This window comes from Catharus ustulatus, chromosome 2, assembly GCF_009819885.2.
Source record: "Catharus ustulatus isolate bCatUst1 chromosome 2, bCatUst1.pri.v2, whole genome shotgun sequence".
Taxonomy (NCBI): domain Eukaryota; kingdom Metazoa; phylum Chordata; class Aves; order Passeriformes; family Turdidae; genus Catharus; species Catharus ustulatus.
Window position 1 is genome coordinate 35,498,925 of NC_046222.1, and position 18,949 is coordinate 35,517,873.

Here is an 18,949-nt window from a genome sequence, read left to right on the forward strand (position 1 = left end):
GGTATTGTTTGGAGAGTAGCTATATTTACTATATAAAATATATGTTTATTTTTATAAAGATTGCTCAGACATCTAAAATGTATCAAAAATATGGTTTCTGTCATGCCAGCTAGAAGGTATATTGAATTCTTTAACAAGTAACTACATTTTTTGCAAGGAAACAAAGCAGCAAGAGTATCCCCTTTGCTATAGGAATGAGAAGTTTTTCTTCTACATCCAAAGAGTACAGGCTAAATAGAAAAACTCAGGTGCCTAGTGTTTATGTTTGAATATGTATGAGTGAATCTTTGTTTTGCTGTTTCAAAAAGGCTTAAAGTAATGTCCTGTTTGCTGAAGTTGTTATATAATTTTCCTTTGCAGTTCTAAAGAAATAACCCCTGTGTTAAACAAACCAGAGGAAAGACCTGTGAAGGCAGCAGTCTCATCAATAAGGGTATGACTGATAATGAGTATAGTGAAAATAATTTGCTTCAGTGGTAAACATAAGTAAAGTTTTGAGGAAGAAAGATAATAATTTGTAAAAAAAATTTGGTTTTTTTTGTTTGTTTTGGAGGGAAGTAATGAAAGCCACTAAAGGTTCAGCACTAAAGTGCTGCTAAACCTATAATTGGTTAATGTTTTTTCTTGACATTATTTCCAATCTGTTCAACTACTGAAAGTGATTGACCTGCTCTGTTCTAATATTACAGAATTAGAAATAAAATTATTTAATTTGCAAGAACTTGGAATTTTTAAGTGTCTTTTAGTGGTGGCTTATTTCTGTTGGTGAGCTCAAAAGAACAAGATGAGGTTATCACTGGCACTTTGATAGTTTCGTGTTCATATTGTTTAGGGTTTTGTCACGTATCCAATTTAAGAGGTATGCAGACTCTTTGCTGATAGATTAGTGGAGAAGAGGAAATCACTGCACTTGTGTCTATTCTGTGATGTAAGAATTTGACGGTAACGGTAATGTTTGTTCATTTTTTAGCAAAGGAGAAATCCATTTAATTCCACTGCATCAGATGATAACTTCAACAGTGAGGAATCAGAAGACAGACCAGCCATTGTACCTCAGCTATCAAAGAAGGGTAAATGTATTTGTTTAGCAGATGACTGTGAATTTCCTGTAGGTTTATATGGAAATGATTTTTACTTTAATTTCTTCTTTTTGCTTGTTTCTGAAAGAGATCAAGACCTTTTTTGTCTTAACTATTGGAAGTTGTTAACTAGCTTATTTCAAACTTCATCTAAAGCATGTGAATATACTCAGGAAATGGCTGTAGACATAAGCAAATGGATTTTGCTTCCTTTCTTTTACTCACAGTTCTAGTCAGTACTAAGCACTCCATCTGAGAGGGCTGCTTGTCCTGAATTGCTGGCAAAAGGACAGTGAAATTTCCTTGAATTTGGCATAGCTCTCTTTTTGACCTTCCAATCATTGCTGCTAATTAGCTAGACAGAAGCAACCTAGTTCTTCTCTTTGGTCCATACTTTTCTCCTTTGTTTCTGTACAAAGGTAGTCCTGTATATTATCCTCCCTTTCCAGCAGTTTTTTCTGCAAGCAAGTTGATGAGTGATTATATATCATAATACAGGCATTTGAAGTTGTAATTTAGAGTCATATGTGACTATTGCTCTCCTGTCTCTGTTGTGAAGCATGCTAACAGGAAAAGGAAAGATTTGCATAGTAGGAATAGAAAACCCTTCATCTCCCTGCCAGGAGGTCATTTCTGCATTTGCCTTGTTCCATATGACTGTGGAAATAGCCAGTTTCCATTTTTGTAGGTTGCTGTTTAGATTCTGACACTGAAGAGGTGCATGTGTATTCACAAGCTGCCCTTCCCTGCAAGGTTTGTCCCTTGCAAGAATAAAAAACTTGGTGTGTTCTCTTTAGTATCATCAAATAGTTAATGTTTCTAAAATAAGAAATAACTGCAAGCTTTTAATTTGCTAAAAATTTCTATTACTTAAAAATTAAATCAACATCTATGTAAAATTACTTGCTATGTTTTTGCTGCAGTTTTCGATAAAGCAGTACAATCACAGCATTTTAGATCTGCACTGTCATATCTTTCCGTTTATACTGGTAAATGTCATGTAAACTCATGAGCTCTTCTATGTCTTACAGAAATTTGGTCACGCTCAGAAGACAGTCCACCTAAATCAAATTTACAAAATGGTGAAACAGATAAACCTGCGAAGCCTTCTGTCGAGCTTACTGATGAATCACAGAAGGAACTAGTTAAGCGTCCTGTCCCAAAAGCTAGGAAACTAATTCACAAAGCAGCAGATTCTGTATCACAAAGAGAAGACCTTGTTCCCAAGCAGACTGAGAGGATTAATGGCATTGGTACCCCACCCAGGGGAATTCTGAAGCGCAGCTCAAGCTCAAGTTCCACTGACTCAGAAGTTCGGGTCAGTCAGATGTTAGATGTTCAGAAAAAGAATGGTCTTTCTACTGCAACTATTTTTGAAGGAGAAGGTGAGAAGAACTCTCTTACAGAAGGAGCAGAAGACTCCACACAAAATTCACTGGAAAAACTGAAACAAGTGAGGTTTTCATCTAGCTCAGGTAAAGGAAAACCTCTGCAAAGCCTGCAGCTGCACCATGGTAAAGAAAAAGGAGAGCATGATATCTTAAAACCTGACCAAAAAAAGAACAGTGGAAATTATGCTGTTCAGTCAGATTCACTTGGCAATAAGGAAATTTCTGCAGCAAAGCCTTTGGGAACCTATTCATCAACTTTACAAATGAAAACAGTAGATGTCTTAGAAGAAGACACACCTGCATCCAGCCCTTGTGACAGTAACAGGTCAGTCTTCCCGGTTAGTGAAAGCTTCCGGACAAATACAGTTACTCCCAAGAAATTTGGAATTCCACAGAAGACCTCCAGCAATATCCTGTCAAACAGCAATTATGAACAGATTGTTGATGAGACACATCAACAAAAATCCAACCAGATCTTGAGCCATGAATCAGAGTCACACAAAAACTTTACTGGTAAGAGTCTAATAGAAGTAAAGAATGGAATGAGATAGAACATATATTCAACATACAGAATACATATTCAAGCTAACAATTAACAAGTAGGAAACCGTAGTAGGAATGTGCTACTGAGGGAATGTGCTGCTGCAGAATTAAATAATCAATTTTTTAAATATACTTTTATGATCTCCTACTAATAATCTTATCAGAGCCAGTATGGGTACCTCTGTTGTGGATGGTATTTTAGTGTAGTGCTGTTAGTTGTCCTTGGGAATAATTCAGATGTGACTTAGGGATTTGCTTATAGGACTAAACACAAATATGCTGAATTGTCAACCTCCGTGCGTCTGTCACACCCAGCCTCCCTTCAATGAAGGCATTTCCTTTAAGAATGGGTTTAACTCGTCTTCTTGGCTTGTACGCTCAAAAGCAATGATTCCAGTAGGATGTCTCAGAGCAGGATTTTTTCTCACTCTATTGCTTATGGTTCTTCCCAAAATCACAAGGATAGAGAACTCTTTTTTCTCCACTAACAGTTTAAAAAAATTCTGAGAATTTTCTAGGTAGACCAAACATTTTTAGTCATGTGTCTGATTCATAACTCTGATAAGTTTGTTTACATTGTAGATGGACATCAACTTTCTGCTGAAACAGAAGCACGTGAGGTGTCCAATACCAATTCTACAAGTTTTCAACAAGGTAAGCCTGATCTTGTTGAGGAGAGAGATGCTAAAACCACTTTCAAGCCTGGCAAACATGTTGATGAACTCATGAAAGTGGATGATGAATCTGTATCAAAAGTTTTAGACTGGTTTAAACGAAGTTCTAGTACTGAAGATGAGGAACTTGTATCAATGAAGTCCCAAGGCAAGGAGCCCAGAGAGGAAGTGGATGTGTCAATCAAAACAGCAGTTCTTCCTGCAGAGCACAGTGGGCCTGGCATGCATGAAAAAACAGAAGATACAGAAGAGAGACCATTTGGAAAGATTAAACAACAGAGCAATATTTCATCTACATCCTTTAATTCAGAACACATGCAGCTGATAAAGGAGAGAGTGAAGCCTAAGACAGGAGAAGCAAATGAAAAACAAAATGATAAATTGCTAACCGAATTTCATTGTACAAGAGTTGAAGAAAAAGAACATGGTCAAGAAATCAAGCAACAAAATAAAAAATCAAATCTCATGGAACATCAAGGGCACAAGCTACCAGCTCAGAAATGTGAATCGGAGAAAGCAATACAAGAAAAAAAAAGAATAAGGGAGATCAGAGCATTCTGGGAAAGGGATAAAACTATCTCCAGTCATGGAGAGAAAGAAGTTAGTATCAATGCTGATGCATCAAGTGGCCGTGCATTGACAGGTCTCAGAGAAAGTGACAAACTCAAACCATCTCCAGTGTATCTACCTAAGGCATTGCATGAACAGAGCAAGAATACATTAAGAAGTCCTGAACTGAGTTGTGCAAGCCAGGCTTCAAGAAACAGAAGTCTCCACTCTTTTGAGTCTGGACCAGGCCATGCATTTGGAAGGCCAGGAGGGACACTTCAATCTGATGAAGCTTGTGAATGTACAGAACTCCCAAAAGCCAGTAACTTGAAGCCCAGAGCTGATGTCACTTCTGCTTCCTCAAAAAGCAAAGACAAAGATGAGAAGGAAACACTTAAAGTTGCTGCTTCTTTCCAACAGAAGCCCAGCTTCCAGGTTTTGTCTTTAAAAGAAAAGGTGAATGAAAAGTCCAAGAATCAAATTTTAGATCCTTCACATTTCCAGAGTCTGAGAAACTTCTGGGATACTGGAGTTAAATTCCAGAGCAGCATTGGCAGTGAAGATGATTCTTTGCCAAATAATACTAGATCAATAACCTATGAAAGAAAATCAAAGGAAGATAAAAAAGGCAGTGATAATGTGAACAAGCAAGGGTTAGTTCAACAACAAACCCAAACATCTGAGAGAGAAAAAATACAGAAACTAGATTCTGTAGGATGCAAAAAGTCTCTAGGATCTTCTATCCTAAAAGGTCTGAATGTGACACACACAAAAAATACAGACTCTCTCCAGCTGGACAGACAACCAGTTATCTCAAAATCCCAGGAAAAGATGGGTCTTTCAGAGCCAGAAGTTAGAGAACTTAGAGAAAAAAGCATTGTTTCATCAGAAGGTCATCATGTGTCTTTGCAGCTCCAGTCACCTGGTGCTTTAAAGGAGACAGCAGTAGGTGATAAACTATATTTACCTATAGAAAAAGGGGAAAACAAGACCACTCCTTTGGATAAAGAGGAAGTTGCAGAGACTGTGGATAAAGTTGTTCTACCTAAAGGTGAGCTTGATACATTTAAATCATGTCTAAAGAAGCTAGAAAAGGAAGCCTCTGAGATGTCATGTAGCTTAAACCTAAAAGAAAATATTTTCAAAGGGACGCATTTTCAGTCAAATCCATGCAAGGTCTTTGAGAGAACAGGGGAAGACAGTCATGGTATTTTTTCTGTTGATCAAGGAGAAGAAATAGGCAAAAGTACAGGACAAGTGAATGTGTCATCAATAGATAAGTATGAGAACAGAAAAAGTCTCAGAAAACTGTTTAGGGAATTTGAACCTTTGTATCTACAATATCAGGCAGCAGAAAAGAATGATACTCTTGAGGACTCTCAGAGGCCTCAAGCTGGTTTGGAGAACCTTCTCAAAGAAACCCTTGTGTCTCAACATTCTGAATACAAAAGGGTGGGAATGAAAACATATAATGACTTGAATAGTATATCACAAACTAACTGCAGTGTAGAATCAGCACACCAAGAAGCTACTGGTCAGCCTGAAGAGGTTAATGAAACCATAGAGAAGTCTGTAGCTGGATCCAAGGACAATGGCTTAAGTTCTGCTCTGGAGAAGCTGCTGAAGGAGGCTTCTGAAACACCACTTCCTAAACCCAAATGTGCTGACACCACAGCATGGGGGACTGCTGAGGAGCAAGTTAGAAGGACAACGTATGAACATGGTGGAGAAGTGCCACAGGAGATCAGTGAGACTGTAGAAAGGTCTGTTGCCCCATCTAAGGCCAGTGGCTTGAGTTCTGTTTTAGAGAGGCTACTGAAGGAGGCCTCTGAAACACCCCCTCCTAAACCCAAATGTGCTGACAGCACAGCGCAGAGAACTGTTGAGGTGCAAGATAAAGGCATGACTTATGAACATGGTGAAGAGGTGCTGCAGGAAATCAGTGAGATAATAGAAAAGTCTGTTGCCCCATCTTCAGACAGTGGATTGAGTTCTGCTTTAGAGAAGCTGCTGAAGGAGGCCTCTGAAGCACCACCTCCTAAACCCAAATGTGCTGGCAGCACAGTACAAAGGACTGCTGAGGTGCAAGTTAAAAGCACAACTTACGAGTGTGATGGGCAGCTGCTGCAGGAAATCCATGAGATAATAGAAAAGTCTGTTGCCCGATCTTCAGACAGTGGCTTGAGTTCTGCACTGGAGAAGCTGCTGAAGGAGGCCTCTGAAACACCCCCTCCTAAACCAAAACGTGCTGACAATGCAGTACAGAGAACTCTGGATGTGGAAGCTAAAAGCACGACCTGTGAGCATGGTAGAGAGGTACCTCAGGAAATCACTGAGAATATAGAAAGGTCTGTTGCCCCGTCCAAGGCCAGTGGCTTGAGTTCTGCTTTAGAGAGGATGCTGAAGGAGGCCTCTGAAACACCACCTTCTAAACCCAAATATGCTGACAGCACAGTACAGGGGACTGCTGAGGTGAAGGCTGTGAGCACAGCCTCTGAGCATAAGGAAGAGCCACTGCAGGGAATTGAGGAGACCACAGAAAGATCTGTACTGTCCAGCACTAGATATAGAGCATCTGATGTTGATTTTCAGAATACACCAAAAGAGGTTCCTGAAACACCAGCTTCTGTGCTGGAAAATATGGATAAGAAAATTAATTATAAAATACAGTTTAGTGTAGGTATACATGCTCCACATCAACGAGACAGTGATCACCCTCAAGAAATACAAGAAATTATAGAAAAAACTTCTGTTTCAAATATCGCAAAATTTGAATTCAGTAGCTCTTTAGAAAAACTTCTTCATGAAGCATCTGCAGTTTCATGTCCAATAGCCAAAGATTTATGTCAGCAAGAAGAATTTGAGGATCATACATTTCCATCAGAAAAAGAAACACTATTCATGACAAGGTCACAGCCGTACAAAGCGCAGAGTAGCTGTGATACACAAATGGAGATAGCTCTCAAAGAGGGAGCTCGAGAAAAGTATGTCAAAGCCTCAGTTAATTATCTTGCAGTAAGTGAAATTGAAGCTTCTGGTTTTAAAAGAGATGGAGCTATTAACAAAATAGGAGAGAGAATCATGGTTCCTGTTGGTTTTCGTCCCTTGGAAGACAAGACCAATATGGTTGCAATCAAACCATTTGAGATAAATGAAAAAGGGATGAATGAAAGCACATTCTTGGAGGCTTCTGAACAGAATTCAGAATTTCAAGCACTGGTGAATTTCAGAAGAGCAACTACACCACTTAAAGATGAGAGCAACTCCCCCCAGCCAGAAGAAACTCAGTTCTACCAAATGTCTCAGCATGAGGGTAACAATGAAGAGGAAGGCAACAACTTAAATTTGAGATCCAAGTTTTCAGATGAAAACTCTGATTCCCACTCTGGAAGCGGAAGTTCAACTCGTGAGCTATCTGATTTCTAAAATTCATGGTGCTTAGTTAAACATGGCTACAATATATATGTATATTTTTTTATCCAGCTTGAAATATGTTAATGGAAAGTCTGTGTGATACTTTCTTAATTGAGAGATGGGAGGGGTGGGAAGAACTAATTAAGTTGTTTGATTGGAAAGTGTTTAACAGACACATTTGGGTAAGCGTTTTTTGGTAAGGATAGCTTAGCAGCATGGATCAGTTCAGTCTTTGTGATTTGCACTTTTCTTACCCCATGTGATAAATTTGTAACACTCAGTCTAGTAATCCCTTCAAATATACAGGATTAAAAGAGGAAAAAAATATCAGTGGCTCATTGGGTTCATTCTTTAGTTTGGCTAGTCTCCAAAGAGAAATACTTATCAGTGGAATATCTGGATACAAGGATAATAGCAATACTCTGTGCTGTTTCATTTAGCATTGCTGCCTGTTGCACTGAAAAATGACCATATAAATGAAGAGGTCCATTTACCAGGATTCACGTTATTTGGTTATTTGGTGCTAGTCAATGTATAGCGTATGATAGTCATCAAAGAACTTAAGGTAGAGGAGATAATTTAACTTTTTTAGTCTCATTCTGAGAAACTGAAAATATTTTTTTCTCCTGGAGATTCTGAGAAAAATATGAAGTTTGCAGCGCCTGCCAACTTAGATCCAAGCGTCTATTGAAATTGAGTTTCCAAAGAAAGTCAGTGAAAACTAAAGATAAGTGAAGAAAAAGTGAGAAAAAACCAAATGTCATTTGGTTTCACCCATAATTACAGGCAGCAACAATGTGATTGGTTGGTGGAGGGGAGGAAAGTGAGAGAGGAAAGAAAGTCTTAAAGATTTCTGAAGGAGCTAGGTTTGTCTTAATTCTATTTTTGGAGAAAATTGCATAACTTTAGGGTTCCAAATACATCCACAGCTCGTTTGTTTGTGGGATTTTTGGTGGGTTTTTGTTTGTTTATTGGGGGTTTTTTTTGGGTGTGTGGGGGGAATTGGTGTTCGGTTTTTTTGTGGTTTTGATCAGTTGGTTTTGTATGGTTTTCTTTTTGTTGGGGTTTTTTGGTTACTCAAGCATTGAAACAAAATTACAGTAGTTTCACGAATACAAGCCGCACGGAGTATAAGCCGCACTTCCGGTGCCTCGACAATGTTGCTGTCTTTGTCAATAGATAAGCCGCACCCCGAATATTAGCCGCACTTTCGTTCGTCGCGAGAATCCGTGCGCAGCTTTCACAAATTGGCCAATTAGTAACAGGATCGCGGCACAGCGGGCTTTACTGGCTCGGGGTGGGGCCAGGAAGGCTCGGCCCGCTCATGGTTGCCGACGGGGCCGGCCGGGTGGTGCTGCAGCCACCGCCGGGCTCACTGGCCCCCTTCTCCCGTCAGCACTGCCCCGCCACTGCGTTTACTCGCCCTGCCGGCGGGCCAGCCGCTGCCGCCGCTGCCAGGCACGCCAGCCGCCCCGCGCCATGTTTGCTCGCCCGGCCGGCAGGGCTGCCGCCGCCGCCAGGCTCGCCGGCCGCCCCCTCCCGTCTGCACCGCCGCCGCGTTTGCTCGCCCTGGCCGGCACTGCAGGCCCCCGCACCGCCGGGCTCCCCCACGCTGCTGGCCCCGATTCTGCTGGGCTTCCCCCGCTGCCAGGCAGCCCCACCTGTCGGCCTTCCTGCTTCTGCCATGCTCCCCTGCACTGCTAGCCCCAGTTCTCCCGGGCTCCCCCGCCCTACTGACCCGGCTCTGCCGCCCCCCTGCCCCGCCCTGCTGGCTCAGGCTCTGCCGCCCGCCCCCCACACTGCAGGCCCCGCCTCTGCCAGGCTTTCCCACCTCAGCCGGGGCCGGCCGGGCTCCAGCTTGGCTTGGGGCTGCCGCGGGCTCTCACTTCCGTGTTGGCAGATTTTAGAATTTTGTTCATGTATTAGCCGCCCTCGAATATTAGCCGCACTTCCGGGTTTCCACCAAATTTTTGGTCAAATTGGTGCGGCTTGTATTCGTGAAATTACAGTACTTTCACTGTGGAAAGACTAACAGACAAATTTGCGCAAAGGGAAAAAACTAAAATTTTCTTGTGTGATGATTCATGAAAAGATAATTACAAAATGGCTACAATCTGATTTTATCCTATGTTAATCTTTACCAGCTGAGTGCAATAATTGCTCTAAACACTGTTATTAGTCAGTAAAGATAGACCTACACGAACACAGGGCAAATCACTTGTCGGCCTTGTCTGCTCTGATGACTGAGGGTGTTTAGAGAGCAAAGGTGGATACTTAAAATTAGATGTTTATTTTATTTTGGATTTATCTTGTATTTTCATTGAGTGTTCACTGTTGACTATCAAAGTAGATTCTCATGAGAAACCTATGATTGGTTCTTCATTGACTTGCTTAAAGTGGCCTGTCTGTGTGTGCAGTGTTCATGTGTTTTGTCTCATAACAGGTTCTGAAGAAGAATTAAACCCTGTTTTGATGGCTTTGAAAAGGAGTGCAGATAGGAAAAAGCCTTCCAAAAGTCTAGAGGACATTCCATCAGCTACCTCAAGTGAGCACAAAGCTTGTGTGTGTCTCCCGTGACCCCCAGCTTGGCTTAAATGTGTTCATGCTGGTCTTTTCATACAGCCTTGCCAAGTCGTGGCTTTGTTTTTGTTTCTCAATAAGTTGTATCGAGGTTGTACTTTGGAACCAGATTCTTTTCTTACATGGTTTAATTTTCAGCTCTTGGTGTGATTTTGGAACAAGGCTGGTCTGTGAAGCAGGCATCTTCCAGTAGTGCACTGTGTTTATCAGTGAATAACTGTTTCCTGGATAGTTTTTCAATTGTGGAAGGATTGCCAATTATCCAAAACAGTAATGAGCAACTACTGCCATTGCCTCCTAGTTGCTGGCTTGGGTCAAATAAGTAGACAATGAAAGCATGAAAAACTCAGTTTAGTAATGAACCACCTGTGTATTCTAGCAGTAAATAGATCAAGCTTACTTTAAGAGAATACGGTGATATTAATATTATACTTAAAATGAATTCCCAGCTTCCCTCAGTAGCCTCCTTGGATTCCTTGGTTTTTTAAAAAATTCTTATTCCTGTCTCGCTTCACCCTGCCCCTGAGTGTTTTCATGCTTATGTCTAATGGGAAGACACAAACTGAACTTACATTTGTGAATTGAAGCATGGAGATGTAGATTTTTGAAAGATACTGGCAAGTTGTTCTTCTAATACTACTTATGCTACTGCTTGCTTCTAACCAGTTTCTAGGTTTTAGGTGTGCACTAACATTGTTGCATCAACAGGCTGGGAGAAACTATGTCACCATGAGACCTCTCTGGAATTTAATTATTCCAATGGCTCTTCTGGTTTGTCAGTGGTTTTGCTCCTCCTTACTCTTAGTTCTGTGATTATCATTACCATCCATTTTATACTGAATAACAAAGTTTCTAACTGTGTTGTTTTTTTCCTGCGCAGATAAAGAAAAAATAAATAAACCAAAGGAAGAATTAGTTCTTAGTGCTGAAGATGGTAAATATCATTTGTGTCTGTGTGGAAGTTTGTTGCTTTTTCAATGGCCTCTGTTTGCTAGTGAAGATTTTTTTTTTTCTAACCAAGAATTATATTACGTTTTTAGATTTGGTTGACCTCAGCATGGCTGGAAAGCTTTTGTAGAATTCTGTTGTGGTGTTTATTCTTAAAAAATCTATTTATGTCCTCCTGTATCTGTAGAAACTGTACCACTTATCAGTGTATTCTTTTGGCCTTCAGTCAGTCAGCCTATGAGCTACTGAAATCATAGAGAACCTTGAATATAAGCTCAGTTGAAAGAAACTAGCCTCAGTAAATATTCAATTTGTCTATCTGTTGCATTATAAGATCCAAGATGACTTTTGCTAGAGCAAAACACTCTTCAGAATACCTCAGCTGGAAAGGAACATCTCTAAATATCCCTGCCTTAGTCCTATAAAGTAGCATTATTCTAAGCAATAAATAAACTTCTAGATCAGCTACTGCTGATATCATCAGTCCATTAATGTATTAAAAATACCTTACAGTTACATTTTTCTATATACTTCTGGAAATTCTGAATCTAAGAAAAATAAAAAGAAAACCTGCTCCAAATATGTGTCAAAATAAACAGAATTGAAAACTATCAAATAATATTGAATATGGTGGAATACAGCACACAATTATTTACTTACTTCATTGGAGCCCTACAGTTTTAAAAGAACAGTTGTGTGCAGTTGCATTTTTTATTTTATGCTTTAGATGCTTTAAAGCATTGTGGATGCCAGTGGCCCATAGTATCAATAGGATAATTACAGTGTATTGGGATACCAACAACACCCAGTAAAGTAATAAGACTTAAGCACCATCCTGCACTCTGCTTTCAAGTGGAGATACCTACTGAAAGCCTGTTTGGCATTCAGTCTGAATGTTTAGAGACTAACCTGAAAATAGCAGGGGGAATTTGAGTTTAATTTGTTAAGGCTGAAATTATGAAAAAATTACACAGCCCAATTGATAGCTGTACAGGCAAAATAAGGGAAGTTCTCTTGAAAAGGCTGTTTTGGAACAGCAAAAAGACTGATTTTTTTAGCTTGTACACTTATATTACACTCATATTTTGTCATGACCCAGCTCCTCAAAGGAGAACAGCAATGCAAAACATAGAAACGGAATCATACAATTGTTTAGGTTGGAGAAAACTTTTAGGATCATCAAATCCAACCATTAACCCAGCATGGACAAGTTCACCACTGAGCTATTTCTCTAGTTCTGAATTTGTTTGCATAAACATAAAGGATCCATGATGCACCAAAATCAAACAGACCCTAATAGCCATACAGACCTAATACCTAAACCACTACTAACTACTGAAAGGAAAAAAAATCCCACAAATTTCATGGGGTATGGGGAAGTACAAAAAAAACCCCAAACACCAAAAAAGCAGAATAATCCCACATATAAAGTATATTGATGCTATTTATAACCTTGCAAAACTGTGCTGCTGAATGACTGTTAATACTGCACTGAGCAGGTCCAAAACCTGATCAGCATCAAGAGAGGACTGAAAATGCAGCAGAAAGTGAGTAATAGGATTCTTCCAGCCAATACTGGAGAGACTTTTCCTCTGATAGCTGAACTAATACATTAACAATACTTTTTCATTTACCAACTAACAAATTGCACATTTGGGCTAGATACTTGCTCTAAGTGCTACATCTAATTGCATACTGACAGTAACTGATCTGTTGAGCACTAGCTGTGTTTTGGCACTAGAAGCTTGGCAAAAGCTTCACTCAGCTTGCAAACAATCCCATTGTGTGCACTGTTTCATTTTATGCAAGAAATATGTGCTCCTGTAGCTAGCTGTTTGTTGCCAAATCATTTTCTGTCACGTGATATAGATGCATCTCACAATGTGTATCCAGTTCATCTTTGTGTATTATTAAATATAAGTGGGGACAGAGCATGAAAAATTCTGAGGATCGTGGGCTTACTGCAAACTGGATTTTTGCAAGCCTAGCTTGTACAATTAGGTTTTGTACAGTGAAAGAGCACAGAAGTGAGCTGCAGTAGAAGTATGCACATATGAAAGAGACAGAGGGCAAAAAGGTGCATCATTTATAAGATATGCATCTTATAATTAAGTAGGAATACTTGCAACTTCCTTGGTCAGGCCTACAATTTGCTTGATTACACAAATTTGCCTATTGCAGTTATATAGACTGTATAAATAGAAGAGATTTTGGCTTGTATGCTCACTTCTTACTAAGAATATTATGGTGATTCTAATACCAGTGATGATATTGTTAGTGCACAAGTGTGCTTATTCTTGTTCTAGGAAGAAAATGTAGAAGGAAATCTGCAATGCTTTCTTCATCACTTTTGATCAGAATTTGCTTTTAGCTCCCAGGCTACCTCATGTCAAGCAACATTTCTTGTCCTGTCAAAATTTGTTGGTCACTATTATGGACAATGCCAAAGCAGATTATTCTTCCTAATGATAGCTTCTTTGAGTACTATGGGGGAAAAATCCCCTTGCATCCAAGCTGTTTGTGCATGTGCATGTATTTCATCCAAAGTTGTTTGCTCCTAACTGTGTCCTGTTATGGAATCTCACTGTTCTGATATGCAAATGTGTTTTTGAAGCCTTTTGAATTACTACTTTTCAGTTTCCACAGTGACTTCACAACCTGATAAACTGTTTTCCAACCCTGAAAAACTCAAAGGACTGAGCAAGTCGGTACCCTCATTCTTACAGGAAGAGGTAAGCACCATCTCTGAAATGTTATAGTTTCAGGTACCCGACCATTAACTCTGCGCAAGTAAAATTTCAGAACTCCTAACAATGTGCCACGCTTAACTATTATTGTTATCATCATCATGGTGTGAACCTTGGAATAAGCTCTGAGGCCATATTCAAATCTCCTAAAAGGACATTGAAGTTTTGAAAGTGATAAGCAATTCAAGCTGTCAGGCCTATGACATCTATGATTCTCTATCAGAAGAATCACAGAATGGTTTGGTTTGGAAAGGACCTTAATGACCATCTAGTTCCACCCCCCCTGCCATGGGCAGGGACACCTTTCACTAGACCAGATTGCTCAGGGCCCCATCCAACCTGGCCTTGGACACTTCCAGGGCTGGGGGCAGCCACAACTTCTCTGGGCAACCTATTCCAGTGTCTCACCACCCTTACAGTGAAAATTTTCTTCCTGGTATCTTATCTAAACCTATCTCAGTTAGTTTAAAGCAAATTCCCCCTTGTCTAATCACCGCATATCCTTCCCCTGTAGGAGGACTTAGGATTTTTCTGTCTTTCAAAGAGTCCATGTAACTGGACTGAGTATCCACACTGTTTAACTGTTACTTCACTCTCTGGATTTACTTTGTGCAGTCCCAAACAGCATTCTCCAAAGCAATTTTCTCTCAAGAAGGTTTGCTTTAGGTAGGCTGGACATTATTCAGTCCATATCGTTGACCTCTGAAACAGAGGAACAATTCTGGTCTGCTCTTACTTAACAGAATAGACATAACCAGATTTTATAAGCAAATTGACAAAGCCTTTATATGCTAAATATTAATTTATATAAATAACTATTTTCTTAATATGTGTGGAAATTGTCATTTACTAACCTTGTATCTGTTATTAGAAGATCTATGACATCAGTTCAAAACTGTTTGAAGAAATGGGGAGACCTTGTAAATTGTTCCTGGCTGGAATACAGCAGGAAGATGAAGTTGTCCATAACAGCTTGCGTAGGAAGGCACATGTGGGAAGGGCATCAATTCTTTAGTGTTGAGATAGCATTGAGATAGAATGGGGTTGTGAGTACGTAACCTGAAAATGACCAAGGAAACAAAAGCTGCAATTCCCTCATGGAAAGAGGGAGGCACAGAACTGATAGCATTTACTGTATAACAGAAAGGACTGATAAAAGAACTGAGTATTACCAATAGGTTATGCATGAGACATGACACAGAAAAGTTGAGTTGAATTGTCCCAATAAACGTAACTTTGTAATTTTTCATTGCTACTTGAGATTTAAAACAGACAAACAAACCCCCAAACCTAGTTGCATCGCTGCTTAAAAAAATTATCAGTGTAGGCTGTTCATCAGAAAAACTCCCTTTCAACTTTAAATGCATGACCTAATTTAAGAAATATTATTCATATTGCACTACAAGGGAATTTAAATTCAGCCTTCCACTGAGTCTCAATCTGCATTAAATTAAAATTCTGTTTATTTGGTTTTGGTTTTTTAAAATTTTCCTTGTGACTATAAACAATGTACACAGACTTTCTTTCTGTGATGTTTTTGTAGAGTGATGACAGAGAGACAGATACAGCATCAGAAAGCAGTTATTCCTTTGGCAGAATCAAGAAGAGTCCCAGCTCTCTAACCAATCTTAGCAGCTCTTCTGGCATGGCCTCCTTATCCTCTGTATGTAAACCAAAGCATTATTTTAATGGCACTTTGCTTTTGCTAATTTCTCCAATATTGTCTTGGCTCTTTTCTCATTCATCTTATCTTTCTTCCCTTGTCATCTGTCTTTGTCTTTCCACTTCTGTTATATGAACATAACATAATTCCTTGCATGGAATTGCCTGAAGCAAGTAAAGTAGAATTAAATGGATTTCAATTTTTTTTCTAGTAATATATTGGTGCTTGTTCATGGCTCTGAACAAAGGTATTGATTTTACCCTTAGAGCTTACATTTGTAGCTGAAAATGAGAAACAATTCATACAGAACAAACATTTAGAAAGGGAGAAAGGGGAGAGAGATAAGTGAAAGCAGGAGTTATTATTGGTATATCAGATGTGTATTTGAGTCAACTAGCTAACCAAAAGTCATTGGTTTATGTGAGTAAGAAAAACAGAATTTTGGGGAAGGATGTTGAGATAAAGTGTATATATGTATACACACATCTTTCTTCTGTGTAATTAGTATTTAATTTTCAGTGTTTTATTTAATTATGTATTTAGGTACATAATTCAGCCATATCGATTTTACCTATTAATCTTTTTGTTAGTATTTTAAGAAGGTCTGTTGTCCTAAACTCTTTGGCTCTGCTTCCTGCAAGGAAGATCAGCTGAGGAGATTTAGAAGTAATATTTCAAGGATGTGAGTACAGGCAATCTTCAGATCTACACCATCCTGTAATTTAATTTCTTCTATCTCAATGCAGTTAACCCATTCAAATTTTCCTCTAAGGTGTAACACCTTTGATTTCCAAATATCTTTCTTTCATTAATCTACTTGCTGAGAAGCTTGTATAATAGTGTCCATTACATTTTATTGTTACATCTAAAGAGATGCAGTTGATTTCTTTACTGCCTGAATCCTGAGCACAACTTCTACCCTGATCCTGAAGTATCTGGTGAAATGCAATGTCTGGAAAATACTTCTCCTCTTGTATGGTGCAGGTGAGCGGCAGCCTAATGAGCATCTACAGTGCAGACTTTGGCAGTGTTGATGTGAAGGGGAACATTCAGTTTGCCATTGATTATGTGGAAAAGCTGAATGAGCTCCACATCTTTATTTGCCAGTGTAAAGACCTGGCAGTAGCAGATGTTAAGCGGCAGCGTTCAGACCCGTAAGTACAAAGAAAGCATTTCTTTCCTAATGAAGTTTTTCTTTTAATGTAGAAATGAAAATGCTGGAATTCTCCAGTCTCTCTAACCTGCTGGAGTAAACCACACAAGAAATAGATGAAGAGGCTATAATGTCCTTTGTGGGTTTTTTTTTTTTAATTCTGATTGCATATAGAACTGCTCTTATAAATTGGTCTGTATATATATTAACATAGGAAATGAAAACTTCTAAGAATATTAAATTATCTTTTAAAATGCCACTTTTCAGATGGTAAATCCCACTTTGATATGTTTTCAGTAAGATTAGCACCTATAGATATGATATTTGGGTATGCTACAGGTATGTATTCTGTATTTTCATTAGCTGAGAAGACATTTCAACAGATTTTCCCTTGGAGAAAGATATTAAAAGAAAGTGATGTTATACATCACCTCTACTGTTCTAATTCTTAAATATACAAGCTGAATAATATAATGTCTACTCAAGTGGATTTCTTCTACTTTGCAAACAAATACTTGTCTATTTTTGAAGATGAAGTTGGAGAGGGTCTGGATATTTTAGGTTTTGGACGTTTTTTTTAACTCTTCTAACAATCCTGTCTAAATTTTAGGTATGTAAAGACCTACCTGCTTCCAGAGAAATACAGACTGGGTAAACGGAAGACCTCTGTCAAAAAGAAAACTTTTAATCCAGTCTATAATGAAATACTGCGGGTATTTACCAAACTATTACTAGATAAAACATACTGTATGTGTGATGTGTGAGGAACCTCAGCTTTTGGGCACAGGTCTAGATTGCACTGAAAAGGGACATTAGCCATGAGAGGGATTGCCCTGCAGAGCTGGCTGTGTGCTTCCATTGATAGGCTGACTCTGCAATGATCTCTGGATCCAGCATTGAGAACACTAGTGGTTTTATACGTCTTGTAAACAAACACGAGCCATGAGCTTAAGATGGTAGAATTAAAAAGTAAATAGTTGGGTTTCATTGTGGTTTGTTTACTTTCTAAAATGCAGAAGTGGGCAGTTATGAATATATAAACCCAGACACATTTTTCTTAACCATATCACTTTCTGACACAGCACTATTAAAAATTCATCTTGTTAATTTTTTTTTCTTACTTCTTCCTGGCAGTATAAAATTGAGAAGGAGCTCCTAAAGAATCAAAGCCTCAATATCTCTGTCTGGCACAATGACACCTTTGGGAGGAACAGCTTCCTTGGTGAAGTGGAGTTGGATTTAGGAGATTGGGACTGGAATGATCCATCCAATAAGCAGATCAACTGGTTTCCTCTCAAGCCAAGGGTAGGTTGGTTATTTTGCGTTTTCTCCTGTGTAAGTGCAAAACCAAATAATTATTTAGGCTTGGTCTTGTGTGTTCTGTGGGTTTTGTGCTGATTATAATCATAAATACTTATACACTGGTAAACAGAAACACAGTTCTGAGATGTCTTTTAGTCTAGCTAGCTATTACAGTAGGAAAAACTTTCTCACAGTCTAAGGAGTAGGAATTTCAAAGTATTTCTCATTGTCATATTGCTGCAACAAAAATCTGAAGGCACTTGTTAACCAAATATGAAGTAAGCCTTCTGAGGATATGGAACAAGTGCAGCACCATTTTAATATCAGATGTTTGGTTTAATTTTTTTTTCATTTCAGACTTCAGCAATAACTCTTAATCTGGAAAACAGAGGGGAGATGAAACTAGCCCTCCAGTATGTCCCACATCCAATTGGAGGTAAGCATTGCTGCTTTGCTTGGGTTCATCAGACCTTTGGTGGCTTTGTCTTTTTGGTTTTTTTTTTCATAATTTAAAGAAGCCTCTCGTGTAATGTGTGTCGTTCACTTCAGAAAGTTTCTTTCAACATAAAAGTTTCCTGTTTTCTTCCTAGAGGATTAAGTCAGATTGTGAATACAGTTAAGAACCCCAAAGACTATTATGAGATCTTTGATGAAGAAATTACCTCACTGTCATAATCTAAGATTTGTAATACAATATTTATGTGTAACAAAATTCCATTTTCTCAACAATTTTGGAAATTATAAATCATTAGGCAGGTGCTGTGATGTGCTAAACAATGACAACACACTGAATTTCAAGCAATACTAGATGTAGGAAGTAGCAACAAGTATCTAGAAAGCAGAAATTCATAGCAGTCTTATCAGTTTGGCTTAATATTGTCTTGCAACAGATAGTGGACCAATCTG

At 38.9% G+C, this 18,949-nt stretch overlaps 1 protein-coding gene across 7 annotated transcripts in view; it reads left to right on the forward strand.

The window, feature by feature from the left end:
• SYTL2 (synaptotagmin like 2) overlaps positions 1-18,949 on the forward strand; it is a 59,147-nt gene that overhangs the window by 34,437 nt on the left and 5,761 nt on the right. For 3 of the 7 annotated variants that reach the window (XM_033052313.1, XM_033052314.1, XM_033052311.1), the window contains 13 exons: positions 361-433; positions 971-1,070; positions 2,111-2,983; positions 3,596-7,642; positions 10,094-10,195; positions 11,111-11,164; positions 12,678-12,725; positions 13,816-13,910; positions 15,469-15,588; positions 16,573-16,742; positions 17,352-17,454; positions 17,876-18,046; positions 18,401-18,479. In XM_033052313.1, coding sequence (XP_032908204.1) covers positions 361-433; positions 971-1,070; positions 2,111-2,983; positions 3,596-7,642; positions 10,094-10,195; positions 11,111-11,164; positions 12,678-12,725; positions 13,816-13,910; positions 15,469-15,588; positions 16,573-16,742; positions 17,352-17,454; positions 17,876-18,046; positions 18,401-18,479 — 6,035 coding nt within the window. The remainder of the gene's footprint in view (positions 1-360; positions 434-970; positions 1,071-2,110; positions 2,984-3,595; positions 7,643-10,093; positions 10,196-11,110; positions 11,165-12,677; positions 12,726-13,815; positions 13,911-15,468; positions 15,589-16,572; positions 16,743-17,351; positions 17,455-17,875; positions 18,047-18,400; positions 18,480-18,949) is intronic. The other 4 variants (XM_033052319.1, XM_033052317.1, XM_033052315.1 and 1 more) reach the window with 4 other exon arrangements.